The 14,555-nt window shown below is 43.7% G+C and overlaps 1 protein-coding gene across 1 annotated transcript in view; it reads right to left on the bottom strand.

Annotated features, from left to right (window-relative positions):
• ice2 (interactor of little elongator complex ELL subunit 2) overlaps positions 1-14,555 on the bottom strand; it is a 31,690-nt gene that overhangs the window by 11,285 nt on the left and 5,850 nt on the right. The window contains 9 exon segments of the mRNA XM_070440627.1: positions 2,019-2,069; positions 2,543-2,627; positions 4,062-4,093; positions 6,684-6,780; positions 7,202-7,211; positions 7,380-7,522; positions 7,525-7,545; positions 7,974-8,790; positions 10,574-10,755. Coding sequence (XP_070296728.1) covers positions 2,019-2,069; positions 2,543-2,627; positions 4,062-4,093; positions 6,684-6,780; positions 7,202-7,211; positions 7,380-7,522; positions 7,525-7,545; positions 7,974-8,790; positions 10,574-10,755 — 1,438 coding nt within the window.

Genomic DNA, 14,555 nt, shown 5'->3' with positions numbered 1-14,555 from the left:
TGTGTTGCTGCAGGTCTGGTTGGGGGTTAGAGTTAGTGGTTAAGGTTACCTTGTGTTGCTGCAGGTCTGGTTGGGGGTTAGGATAGGGGTTAAGGTTACTTTGTGTTGCTGCAGGTCTGGTTGGGGGTTAAGACTAGGGGTTAAGGTTACCTTGTGTTGTTGCAGGTCTGGTTGGGGGTTAAGACTAGGGGTTAAGGTTACCTTGTGTTGCTGCAGGTCTGGTTGGGGGTTAAGGATTAAAACTAGGGTTAAGGTTACCTTGTGTTGTTGCAGCCTGATTGGGAACAGGTTAGGGATTAAGACTAGGGGTTAAGGTTACCTTGTGTTGTTGCAGGTCTGATTGGGGACAGGTTAGGGATTAAAACTAGGGTTAAGGTTCCTTGTGTTGCTGCAGGTCTGGTTGGGGTTAAGACTAGGGGTTAAGGTTACCTTGTGTTGTTGCAGGTCTGGTTGGGGGTTAAGACTAGGGGTTAAGGTTACCTTGTGTTGTTGCAGGTCTGGTTGGGGGTTAAGACTAGGGGTTAAGGTTACTTGTGTTGTTGCAGGTCTGATTGGGGAACGGGTTAGGACTAGGGGTTAAGGTTACCTTGTGTTGCTGCAGGTCTGGTTGGGGGTTAGGATTAAAACTAGGGGTTAAGGTTACCTTGTGTTGTTGCAGGTCTGGTTGGGGGTTAGGGATTAAACTAGGGGTTAAGGTTACCTTGTGTTGCTGCAGTCTGGTTGGGGTGAGGACTAGGGGTTAAGGTTACCTTGTGTTGCTGCAGGTCTGGTTGGGGGTTAGGTTAAAACTAGGGGTTAAGGTTACCTTGTGTTGCTGCAGCTCTGGTTGGGGGTTAAGGATTAAAACTAGGGTTAAGGTTACCTTGTTGCTGCAGGTCTGGTTGGGGTTAAGGATTAAAACTAGGGGTTAAGGTTACTTGTGTTGTTGCAGGTCTGGTTGGGGGTTAAGACTAGGGGTTAAGGTTACCTTGTGTTGTTGCAGGTCTGGTTGGGGGTTAAGACTAGGGGTTAAGGTTACCTTGTGTTGTTGCAGGTCTGGTTGGGGGTTAAGACTAGGGGTTAAGGTTACCTTGTGTTGTTGCAGGCCTGATTGGGACCGGTTTAGGATTAAAACTAGTGGTTAAGGTTACCTTGTGTTGCTGCAGGTCTGGTTGGGGGTTAGACTAGGGGTTAAGGTTACCTTGTGTTGTTGCAGGTCTGGTTGGGGGTTAAGACTAGGGTTAAGGTTACCTTGTGTTGTTGCAGGTCTGGTTGGGGGTTAAGACTAGGGGTTAAGGTTACCTTGTGTTGTTGCAGGTCTGATTGGGAACAGGGTTAGGACTAGGGGTTAAGGTTACCGTGTGTTGCTGCAGGTCTGGTTGGGGTTAAGACTAGGGGTTAAGGTTACCTTGTGTTGCTGCAGTCTGGTTGGGGTTAGGATTAAAACTAGGGGTTAAGGTTACCTTGTGTTGTTGCAGGTCTGGTTGGGGGTTAGGGATTAAAAACTAGGGGTTAAGGTACCTTGTGTTCTGCAGGTCTGGTTGGGGGTGAGGACTAGGGGTTAAGGTTACCTTGTGTTGCTGAGGTCTGGTTGGGGGTTAGGGATTAAAACTAGGGGTTAAGGTTACTTTGTGTTGCTGCAGGTCTGGTTGGGGTTAAGGATTAAACTAGGGTTAAGGTTACCTTGTGTTGCTGCAGGTCTGGTTAGGGGTTAAGGATTAAAACTAGGGGTTAAGGTTCCTACCTTGTTTCTGCAGGTCTGATTGGGGGTTAAGACTAGGGTTAAGGTTACCTTGGTGTTGTTGCAGGTCTGGTTGGGGGTTAAGACTAGGGGTTAAGGTACTTGTGTTGTGCAGGTCTGGTTGGGGTTAAGATAGGGGTTAGGTTACCTTGTGTTGTTGCAGGTCTGGTTGGGGGTTAAGACTGGGGTTAAGGTTACCTTGTAACTCACCAGTAAGAGGAAGTCAACTCACCAGTAAGAGGAAGTCAACTCACCAGTAAGAGGAAGTCAACTCACCAGTAAGAGGAAGTCAACTCACCCAGTGATCTTCTTCAGCAGATGATGCAGTATGTTGAGGGACTTGGCTGGTCTGCAGGGTAGAGACAGAGGAGAGTGGAGACAGAGAGTGGAGAGTAGAGAGAGAGGAGAGAGATGAGAGAAAAGAGTAGAGTAGAGAGAGGAGAGTGGAGACAGAGGAGAGACAAGAGTAGAAAGAGATGAGTAGATAGACGAGAGAGCAGAGGAAGAGACAGAGAGTGGAGAGTAGAGAGAGAGAGGAGAGAGATTAGAGTAGAGAGAGGAGAGAGATTAGAGTAGAGAGAGGAGAGAGATTAGAGTAGAGAGAGGAGAGAGAGAGTATAATACAGATGGGGGAGAGAGGGCATAGCAGAGAGAGACAGAGGAGAGAATAGATTACATCAGGTTGGACTGAGGATGATAGATATTAGATCATTAATTCTAACATGCATCACTGATTGTAATGCTACAATGATCACTGAGGACAGCTAGTGATGATTAGATGCATTTCTGTAGTATGGCTCTCCTGTCCTTAAGGACACTCACTTGAAGTCACAGGAAGCGTTGTGTTTCCAGTTTTCTGGCAGCTTCCGGAGCAGAGCTACCTTTGATGTGAGGGCACTGATATGACCTAGAGAGAGAGAGGGAGAAGAGAGCCCTCAGCAAGCTGGTCCTGGGGCTCTGTTCACACACAGACCCCACAGAGCCCCAGGACACCAACACAATTAGACCCAAACAAATCATGAGGGAAACAAAAAAAATGATTACTTGACACATTGGAAATAATTAACAAAAAAACACAGCAACCTAGAATGCTATTAGGCCCTAAACAGAGAGTACACCGTGGCAGAATACCTGACCAATCTGACTGACCCAAAATTAAGGAAAGCTGTGACTATGTACAGACTCAGTGAGCATAGCCTTGCTATTGAGAAAGGCCGCCGTAGGCAGACATGGCTCTCAAGAGAAGACAGGCTATGTGCACACTGCCCACAAAATTTGGTGGAATCTGAGCTGCACTTCCTGACCTCCTGACAAATGTATGACCATATTAGAGACACATATTACCCTCAGATTAAACAGATCCACAAAGAATTAGAAAAAAATCAATATTGATAAACTCCCATATCAATTGGGTGAAATACCTGTGTGCAATCATAGCAGCAGTGTAGTAGTGTAGTAGTATCTTACCTATATAGGGGACAGTGTAGTAGTATCTTACCTATATAGGGGACAGTGTAGTAGTATCTTACCTATATAAGATGACAGTATAGTAGTATCTTACCTATATAGGGGACAGTGTAGTAGTATCTTACCTATATAGGGGACAGTGTAGTAGTATCTTACCTATATGGGGACAGTTATAGTAGTATCTTACCTATATAGGGGACAGTGTAGTAGTATCTTACCTATATAGGGGACAGTGTAGTAGTATCTTACCTATATAGGGGACAGTGTAGTAGTATCTTACCTATATAGGGGACAGTGTATAGGTATCTTACCTATATAGGGGACAGTGTAGTAGTATCTTACCTATATAGGGGACAGTATAGTAGTATCTTACCTATATAGGGGACAGTGTAGTAGTATCTTACCTATATAGGGACAGTGTAGTAGTATCTTACCTATATAGGGGACAGTATAGTAGTACCTTACCTATATAGGGGACAGTGTAGTAGTATCTTACCTATATAGGGGACAGTGTAGTAGTATCTTACTATATAGGGGACAGTATAGTTAGTATTTACCTATATAGGGGACAGTGTAGTAGTATCTTACCTATATAGGGGACAGTATAAGGTCGTGTAGTAGTATCTTACCTATATAGGGGACAGTATAGTAGTATCTTACCTATATAGGGGACAGTGTAGTAGAATCTTACCTATATAGGGGACATGTAGTAGTATCTTACCTATATAGGGGACAGTGTAGTAGTATCTTACCTATATAGGGGACAGTGTAGTAGTATCTTACCTATATAGGGGACAGTGTAGTAGTATCTTACCTTATATGGACAGTGTAGTAGGATCTTACCTATATAGGGGACAGTGTAGCAGTATTTTACCTATATAGGGGACAGTGCTGGAGTGTAGTAGTGTTCACCTATATATAGGGACAGTAGTAGTGTAGTAGTCTTACCTATATAGGGACAGTGTAGTAGTATCTTACATATAGGGGACATGTAGTAGTGTCTTACCTATATAGGGGACAGTATAGTAGTATCTTACCTATATAGGGGACAGTGTAGTGAGTATCTTACCTATATAGGGGACAGTGTAGTAGTAGTATCTTACCTATATAGGGGACAGTGTAGTAGTATCTTACCTTATATAGGGGACAGTATAGTAGTATCTTACCTATATAGGGACAGTGTAGTAGTATCTTACCTATATAGGGGACAGTGTAGTAGTATCTTACCTATATAGGGGACGATGTAGTAGTATCTTACCTATATAGGGGACAGTTATAGTAGTATCTTACCATATAGGGGACAGTGTAGTAGTATCTTACCTATATAGGGGACAGTTATAGTATCTTACCTATATAGGGGACAGTTAGTAGTATCTTACCTATAAGGGACAGTGTAGTAGTATCTTACCTATATAGGGGACAGTGTAGTAGTATCTTACCTATTATGGACAGTATAGTAGTATCTTACCTATATAGGGGACAGTGTAGTAGTATCTTACCTATATAGGGACGTGTAGTAGTATCTTACCTATATAGGGACAGTATAGTATCTTACCTATATAGGGGACAGTGTAGTAGTAGTATTCTACCTATATAGGGGACAGTGTAGTAGTATCTTACCATATGGGGGAAAGTATAGTAGTATCTTACCTATATAGGGACAGTGTATGTATCTTACCTATATAGGGGACAGTGTAGTAGTATCTTACCTATATGGGGAAAGTATAGTAGTATTTTACCTATATAGGGACAGTGTAGTAGTATCTTACCTATATATAGGGCAGTGTAGTAGTGTAGTAGTATCTTACCTATATAGGGGACAGTGTAAGTAGTATCTTACCTATATAGGGGACAGTGTAGTAGTATCTTACCTATATAGGGACAGTTGTAGTAGTATCTTACCTATATAGGTGACAGTGTAGTAGATTCTTACCTATATAGGGGACAGTGTAGTAGTATCTACCTATATAGGGACAGTGTAGTAGTATCTTACCTATATAGGGACAGTGTAGTAGTATCTTACCTATATGGGGGACAGTGTAGTAGTATCTTACCTATATAGGGGACAGTGTAGTAGTATCTTACCTATATAGGGGACAGTGTAGTAGTATCTTACCTATATAGGGGACAGTTAGTAGTATCTACCTATATAGGGACAGTATAGTAGTATCTTACCTATATAGGGGACAGTGTAGTAGTATCTTACCTATATAGGGGACAGTATAGTAGTATCTTACCTATATATGGGGACAGTTGTAGTAGTATCTTACCTATATAGGGGACAGTGTAGTAGTATCTTACCTATATAGGGGACAGTGTAGTAGTATCTTACCTATATATAGGGGACAGTGTAGTAGTGTAGTAGTATCTTACCTATATAGGGGACAGTGTAGTAGTATCTTATCTATATAGGGGACAGTGTAGTAGTATCTTACCTATATGGGGACAGTGTAGTAGTATCTTACCTATATAGGGGACAGTGTAGTAGTATCTTACCTATATAGGGACAGTGTAGTAGTATCTTACCTATATAGGGACAGTGTAGTAGTATCTTACCTATATAGGTGACAGTGTAGTAGTATCTTAACTATATAGGGGACAGTGTAGTAGTAGTATCTTACCTATATAGGGACAGTATAGTAGTATCTTACCTATATAGGGGACAGTGTAGTAGTATCTTACCTATATAGGGGACAGTGTAGTAGTATCTTACCTATATAGGGGACAGTGTAGTAGTTCTTCCTATATAGGGGACAGTGTAGTAGTATCTTACCTATATGGGACAGTGTAGTAGTATCTTACCTATATAGGGACAGTGTAGTAGTATCTTACCTATATAGGGACAGTGTGTAGTATCTTACCTATATAGGGGACAGTGTAGTAGTATCTTACCTATATAGGGGACAGTGTAGTAGTGTCTTACCTATATAGGGGACGTAGTAGTATCTTACCATAATAGGGGACAGTGTAGTAGTATCTTACTATATAGGGGACAGTGTAGTAGTATCTTACCTATATAGGGACAGTGTAGTAGTATCTTACCTATATAGGGGCAGTGTAGTAGTGTCTTACCTATATAGGGGACAGTGTAGTAGTATCTTACCTATATAGGGGACAGTGTAGTAGTATCTTACCTATATAGGGGACAGTGTAGTAGTATCTTACCTATATAGGGACAGTGTAGTAGTATCTTACCTATATAGGGGACAGTGTAGTAGTATCTTACCTATATAGGGGACAGTGTAGTAGTTCTTACCTATATAGGGGACAGTGTAGTAGTATCTTACCTATATAGGGACAGTGTAGTAGTATCTTACCTATATAGGGGACAGTGTAGTAGTATCTTACCTATATAGGGACAGTGTAGTAGTATCTTACCTATATAGGGGACAGTGTAGTAGTATCTTACCATATAGGGACAGTGTAGTAGTATTTACCTTATAGGGACAGTATAGTAGTATCTTACCTATATAGGGGACAGTGCTGGATGTAGTTGTGTCTAGCCCACAGCCGGCAGGCCTCAGTCTTAGTTAGACTCTCCACTCCATAAGAAAGCTGGTACTCCATCTTGGACAGGACATAGACAGGACTAGCTGCAGGACACACACACAGTTTACTCAACACAGTGAACAGCATATACCAGCTAGGTGGTACATGTTTACAAAGAGAGTATATTAAAACCAAAAAATGTTTTAAGTGAAATATAAACTTTTGTCTGAAGCCGAAAAAGACATGAAATTCTAAAGTTAATTTATGGCTTTTCAGCAGCCCTGAACCTGTATTTGGTCGACGTACTGCAACAACAACTCACATTGGACGGGTTGATTAGGATTCAAACCTCTCAAACAGCCTAATACTCTTAGAGGAGGTGGACCCCATTAATGTACTTGGTAATGTAAATGTGTTTTATCATGTAAGACATCATGTCATTCATGTAATCATTATGGGAGGTTTTTCCAGACACAGATCAAGCCTGGCTCTGGACAACACAAGGTCAATGGAAGATCTCCAGACAAGTATATTTCTGGGTCGGCGAGGTTCAAAAGTGATTGTGGCAAAATGTGTGCGTATTTTTTTCTGATCTCATGAACTGGTCAGGTAAAACCCTGTGGTTGTGTGTGTGTGTGTGTGTGTGTGTGTGTGTGTGTGTGTGTGTGTGTGTGTGTGTGTGTGTGTGTGTTGGTTTCCAGACCTTGTTGCTGGTGCCCAGCCTGCGAGTGTGTGCCAGACAGACGTCACTCCGCACCAGCAGCAGCAGGTCCTGTAGACCGTACAGTTTATACAGCAGGTTTCCTTCCTCTGGAGATGAATAGTCCTCCTCATCCTCAGCCCCCCCATGAGATCATCACACAGCAGCCCTGGGGGGGAACATTAACATTTAACACAGTAGCCTGGGGGGGGGGACACATTAACATGTAACACAGCAGCCCTGGGGGGGGGATACATTAAATGTAACACAGCAAGCCTGGGGGCACATTAACATGTAACACAGCAGCCCGGGGGGGACACATTAACATGTAACACAGCAGCCCGGGGGGGGACACATTAACATGTAACACAGCAGTCCTGGGGGGACACATTAACATGTTACACAGCAGCCCTGGGGGGACACATTAACATGTAACACAGCAGTCCTGGGGGGACACATTAACATGTTACACAGCAGCCCTGGGGGGACACATTAACATGTAACACATCCACAGCTATCATCATTACACACATACCATGCTACAGTCTCACATACTGAATATATTTGTATCTGTCTGTGTTGATGGTTAATACTAACGTTTTTGTTGTACAGTCTTCCTGTTGTCTATTGGTCCAGATTGAGAAGGGGCGTCGACATACGTCTCTCCATCCTGGGTACTCTCCAGGTAGTTGGACACACAAGGCTTCACCAGCGACTGGGGGTTTGGGTTGGAGAGGGGTTCTGCAGGCTGGAAGGAGCAGGGTCTGGCTGGATCCTGGGTCTGGTTGTTAGAGGGTTTGAGCATGGCCTTCTGCATGGCTAGGATCTGACCCAGCTGGTCACAGCCTCCTGGTACCTTAGCCTTCCTGGCCACTCTCCTTGTCCCAGTGGCGAGGGGTGGTGGTGAGGAGGCAGAGGGGGATCGGGGGGTGTCATGTTGATGTGTTGGGGAGAGTTGGGTCACCGTGGTTGGGGGTAACCTGTTGGTGGTGGAGACTGGGGATACAGGGTCATCAATCACCAGGCGCTCGTCTTCTGAGTCTCCACCGGAGGATACCTGCTCCTCCTGTACAGAGCCAGGTTTCAGCTGATTGGCTGAAGGGACAGTAGCAGTCAATGATTGTTCAGCACAGCTCCGCTCTCTCCCCTCTGTCTCTGAAACCACCTTCGTGTTTGTCCATAAGTTCACCTCTTCGTCCTGGGTTCTGCTGGCCTTAGATACCTCTTTAACCAGGGCCCCACTGCACTGTTTAGACTTGGTTTGAGGCTGACTGACCGAGTCTTTCTGTACATTATGGGTCTTTAGCCTCTTGGGGGACTGAGTCGTTTCTCCAAACGTTTCTAGGTCTGTGAGATCCAGTCCAAAGTCCAGACCAGAAGTCTCAAACGACACCAGCATCCTCTGGGAGCTCTCCTGTAGAGCACACACTGAATTAGAGCTCTCCTGTAGAGCACACACTGAGTTAGAGCTCTCCTGTAGAGCACACACTGAGTTAGAGCTCTCCTGTAGAGCACACACTGAGTTAGAGCCCTCTCCTGTAGCGGAGCACACAACTGAAGTTAAGAGCTCTCTCTGGTAGCACACACACTAAGAATTGAGCTGGCTCACTGAGCAGAGAACAACACACACTAGTTAGTTAGAAAAGCCTACCGGAGAGCCACACCTGAAAGTTAAAGCGTAAGACGCTCCTATTAAAGAACACACTTGAGTTGAGAATAAAACCTAACTTTACTCTAGCAAGGAAAACAATTACAAACATCTGCTTTGAAACCAATGTAGGATTAGGCTACAACAGCTAGGAGATGTAGGTTAAGGTCAGGATTAGGCTACAGACAGATAGGAGATGTAGGGTTAAGGTCAGGTTAGGCTACATACAGCTAGGAGATGTAGGGTTAAGGTCAGGGTTAGCTACATACAGCTAGGAGATGTAGGGTTAAGGTCAGGATTAGGCTACATACAGCTAGGATGTAGGGTTAGGTCGGGTTAGGCTACATACAGAGCTAGGAGATGTAGGGTTAAGGTCAGGATTAGGCTACATACAGCTAGGAGATGTAGGGTTAAGGTCAGGTAGTTAGGCTACAGACAGCTAGGAGTGTAGGGTTAAGGTCAGGTGTTAGGCTACATACAGCTAGGAGATGTAGGTTAAGGTCAGGGTTAGGCTACATACAGCATGAGATGTAGGTTAAGGTCAGGGTTAGGCTACATACAGCTAGGAGATGTAGGGTTAAGGTCAGGGTTAGGCTACAAACAGCTAGGAGATGTAGGGTAAGGTCAGCATTAGGCACATACAGCTAGGAGATGTAGGGTTAAGGTCAGGGAGTAGTGCGCTAACAGACACGCTAGGAGATGGTAGGGTTAAGGTCAGGGTTAGAGACGAATCAGGCTAAGGAATGTAGGGAATATAATCAGGTTAGCAACAAATAACAACTAGGAGATGTGGGTTACCAGGCCAGGTTAGTTAGGGCTACAGACATGCCTAGCCCGAATAGTAAGAGGGTTAAGTCAGCGGTTTAAGGCAACAGTACGATGCTGAGGAGAATGTAGGATTAAATGTCGAGAGGGTTAAGTTTAGAAAAGCCTAACAGACAGCTAGGATGTAGGGATGATAGGTTTCGATGGCTGTAATACGCTAACATGACAGCTAGACAGATAGATGTAGCGTCTAAGCCCTCTAACGAGGCTTAGGGCTAACATACAAGATAGGAGAATGTAGAGTTAAAAGATAGATCAGGTTAAGTAGGCCATACAAGAAACAGCTAGCGAAGATGTAGGCGGTTCCAAATCAGGAAAAATAGGCTACACAAAATACAACTCAGACACAATGTTTACAGGGTAGAGTCAAGGATATCAGATAAATAGGTTACAGACCAGCTAGGAGCCCTGTAAGGTTAGATCAGATCAGGGGTTAGTAACACATACAGCTAGGTAAGGTATGCGTACGGAGCTAAGGTCAGGGTTAGGCTCATAACAAGCTAGGAGTTATTAGGGTTAAGTCAGGCATTCGGCTATCATCAGCTAGAGATGTAGGTTGTTAAGGATCAGGTAGTTATTAGGCTACATACAGCTAGGAGATGTAGGGTTAAGGTCAGGGTTAGTTAGGCTACAGACAGCTAGGAGATGTAGGGTTAAGGTCAGGATTAGGCTACAGACAGCTAGGAGATGTAGGGTTAAGGTCAGGATTAGTTAGGGTACATACAGCGGGTAGTTGATTGTTCATAGCTGGAGTCTCAGTCATGAGTTGGAAGACATTCTTGGTTCCAGTCTTGTTGACTGACAGCTTCATGCTCTCCTCATGGAACAGCAGACTCCTCTCTCTCACAGTCATCTCTGTCTGCAGCAGTGGAGGGTCGATGTACACCGTCTTACTCTGGCTACTGCCTGCAATACAGATAGATTACAGGTCTGCTGGTCCACATCATGAAAACTAGTTTATTAAACAGATGTTGACTTTATGGCAGGTCTGAACATGGTAGATCTCTCATTGGACTGTTCAACGTTGGTCTGACCAATTGGAATCTATGCTTCAAAACAGTTTTGATCACCTGGACTGGGAAATGTTCCGGGTCACCTCTGGGAATAGTACAGACATATACACTGACTCTGTGACTGGGTTCACCAGGAAGTACATAGAGGATGTTGTTAAGACTGTGATGACTAGAACTTATCCAAACCTAAAAACGTGGATAGACGGCAGCATTCATGCAAAAGGAAAGTGTGAACCACCGCATTTAACCACGGCAAGGTGACTGGGAACATGGACGTGTACAAACAGACCAATAGGCACAAACGACAGCACAGGGACAAAGTGGAGCTGCAATTCAACGGCTCAGACACACAATATGTGGCAGGGACTCCAGGCAATCACAGACAATAAAGGGAGAGCCAGCCACGTTGCGGACACCAACACCTCCCGTACAAGTTAAAGACCTTGTTCGCCCGCTTTGAGGAAAACACCACCGAGCCACCAACGCATGCCCCGCCTCTCATGAAGACTGTGTGCTACCGATCTCTGTCGCTGACGTGAGTAAGTGATTTAAGCGTGTTAACCATCGCAAGGCTACTGGCCCCAGACGGTATCCAAAGCCACGTCCTCAGAGCATATGCAGACCAACTGGCTGGAGTGTTTATTGACATATTCAATCTCTCCAAATACCAGTCTGTTATCCCCACTTTCTTCAAGATATCCAGCATTGTTTCTGTACCCAAGAAAGCAAAAGTAACTGAACTAAATGACTGTCGCCATGTAACACTCACTTCTGTCATCACAAATTGCTTTAAAAGGCTAGTTAAGGATCATCATATCAGCTCCACCTTACACGACACCCTAGATCCACTATAATTTGCATACCGCCCCAATAGATCCACGGGCAACGCAATCACCTGTGTAAAGCCCTATCCCATCTGGACAAGAGGAATACCTATGTAAGAATGCTGTTCATTGACTAGAGCTCAGCCTTCAACACCATAGTGCCCTACAAGTTCATCACTAAGCTCAGGGCCCTGGGTCTGAACTCCTCCTTGTGGAACTGGGTCCTGAACTGGGGCACACTGCCTGCCCTCCAAGACATCTACAGCACCCGGTGTCACAGGAAGGCCAAGAATCTCAAAAGACCACAGCCACCCGAGCCCCGGCCTGTACACCCCACTACCATCTAGATTGAAGGTGTACATTTGTAAATTCAGAGCGTTTCACTCTCGGGAACATTCAGAGAGTACACTGGACGATCTGGCAGAGGAGTAGGGTTGATCGGAGCATTCTGACCTAACAACAGCAGTCAAGCACCCAAGATAACTGGCTAATGTTGGCTAGCTGGATAGCTATTTCGCTTTTTTGCCAATGTTTACTGACACCGGCCATATTCAACGGGTGTTGAGCGTTCGTAAATTAGTCAGTTATTCTGCGCTCTGGCACACTCAGACGAGAGTGATCTGAAATCGTAGTAGATAGCCGGAGCGAATTTACCAGCTACGTCTATCAACAGTTGTGGCAGTGACATCATAAACATTCTATTGAAAAACATTCTATTGTATAATATTGCATAATGGAGGCTTTTGTTTAGACATGTAGCTAATGAACCATAATCCCAACTCATAACGTTAATACCCTGCATGAATCTGCAGGTAGCTAACCAACCAGGTTCAATGTTAGCTAGCTAACATTAGGCTATAACTAGCAATGCAAATGGCTCTGAGATACAAATAATATTACTATACAGATCATACACGTAACGTTAGCTAGCTAGCCAGCCAGCTAACGTTAGCTAGCTAGCTAACAGGACACTAACTTGAAACAAAAACAACTGACAAAATTAGAAACATGTAATATCTGAAAATGTAGCTAACTAGACTCTCTTATCGGTATTCATGGTTGGACGCTTCTCCCTCTGTCACGGATGCCATGGTTGCCCTTAGTTTGAAGATGTAATCCAGATCCTCGTGTTTTCTCATCAGACTCTAATTCCACTGATTTACAAACTCGGTCCTCCAGAAGGTGGAGAGCAACACTGATGCAGTTCTACTACGTGATGTCTTTCAAACAGCCGCGTTACAAAGATTACCTGCACATACTGAGCAGCTCATATTAAAGACAGAAGCCCTCCTACATGGCAGACCAATCCAAACTCATCTCTTGGCATGTCCAGCCCATTCATTATCCCAGCCAATCATGGCTAGCGGGAAGGTTGCCACCTTTTTCCGTGGCTAAACCAACTAGGCTCGTAATTTAACAACTGTATTGGTATTTACAGATGGCATACAAGTTTGTAATTAAGACACAAGAAAGTTCACGTGTTCCAGAAGACAATTCTGCCAAAAAAACACATTTTGATGAATAAAAAAGTTTACGTTGAAATGCCTCTCCTGTGAAGTAGTGACGTGCAACATACGCCTAGTTTTCAAAAATGAGTCACAAATGTTTTGGTACCCTTCCCCAGGTCTGTACCTCGACACAAAAATTCCTTCGACCTCATGGCTTGGTTTTTGCTCGTACATGCACTGTCAAGTGTGGGACCTTATATAGACAGGTGTGTGCCTTTCCAAATTATGTCCAATCAATTGAATTTACCGCAGGTGGACACCAATCAAGTTGTAGAAACATCTCAAGGATGATCAATGTAAACAGAAACAGGATGCACCTGAGCTCAATTTCGAGTTTCATAGCCGAGGGTCTGAATACTTATGTAAATAAGGTATCTGTTTTTTATTTTTAATACATTTGCAAACATTTCTAAAAACCTGTTTTTGCTTTGTCATTATGGGGTATTGTATGTAAATTGATGAGAGAAAAAAAGTATTTAATCCATCTTAGAATAAGGCTGTAACGTAACAAAATGTGGAAAAAGGGAAGGGGTCTGAATACTTTCCGAACACACTGTAGCCATGTTATTACCTGGTACTTCCTGTATATATCCATGTTATTACCTGGTACTTCCTGTATATATCCATGTTATTACCTGGTACTTCCTGTATATATCCATGTTAATACCTTTACTGGTACTTCCTGTATATAGCGATTTCATTATCTGGTACTCTGATATTAGCATGTTATTACCTGGTACCTCTGTATATATCCATGATTTTACCTTATACTTCTGTATATATCCATGTTATTACCTGCGTATTCCTGTATATAGCCTCGTTCGGTCTTCCGTATAGCCATGTTATTACCTGGTACTCCCTGTATTATAGCCATGTTATTACTGGTACTTCCTGTATATAGCCACGCTTTACTTGGTACTCCCTGTATATAGCCAGCTATTACCTGGTACTCCCTGTATATAGCCATGTTATTACTGGTACTTCCCTGTATATAGCAGCTTATACTGTACTCCCTGTATATACCACGTTATTACTGGTACTCCCTGTATATCACGTTATTACCTGGTACTCCCTGTATAAGGCCACTATTACCTGGTACTCCCTGTATATAGGCCATGGTAATTACCTGGTACTCTGTTATATAGCCACCGTTATTACACTGGTACTCCCTGTATATAGCCCTGCTATTCCTGGTACTCACCTGTATATAGCCATGTTATTACCTGGTACTCCCTGTATATAGCCACGTTATTACTGGTATCCTGTGTATAGCCAGCTATTTGGTACTCCCTGTTATAGCCATGTTATTAACCTGGTACTCCCTGTATATAGCATATTCTGACTAAACACGTTATTACCCA

The sequence above is a fragment of the Salvelinus sp. IW2-2015 genome, unplaced genomic scaffold (genome assembly GCF_002910315.2).
Source record: "Salvelinus sp. IW2-2015 unplaced genomic scaffold, ASM291031v2 Un_scaffold2762, whole genome shotgun sequence".
Lineage (NCBI taxonomy): Eukaryota > Metazoa > Chordata > Actinopteri > Salmoniformes > Salmonidae > Salvelinus > Salvelinus sp. IW2-2015.
Note: the sequence above shows the minus strand (reverse complement) of the source record. Positions and strands in the feature narration are given on the sequence as shown.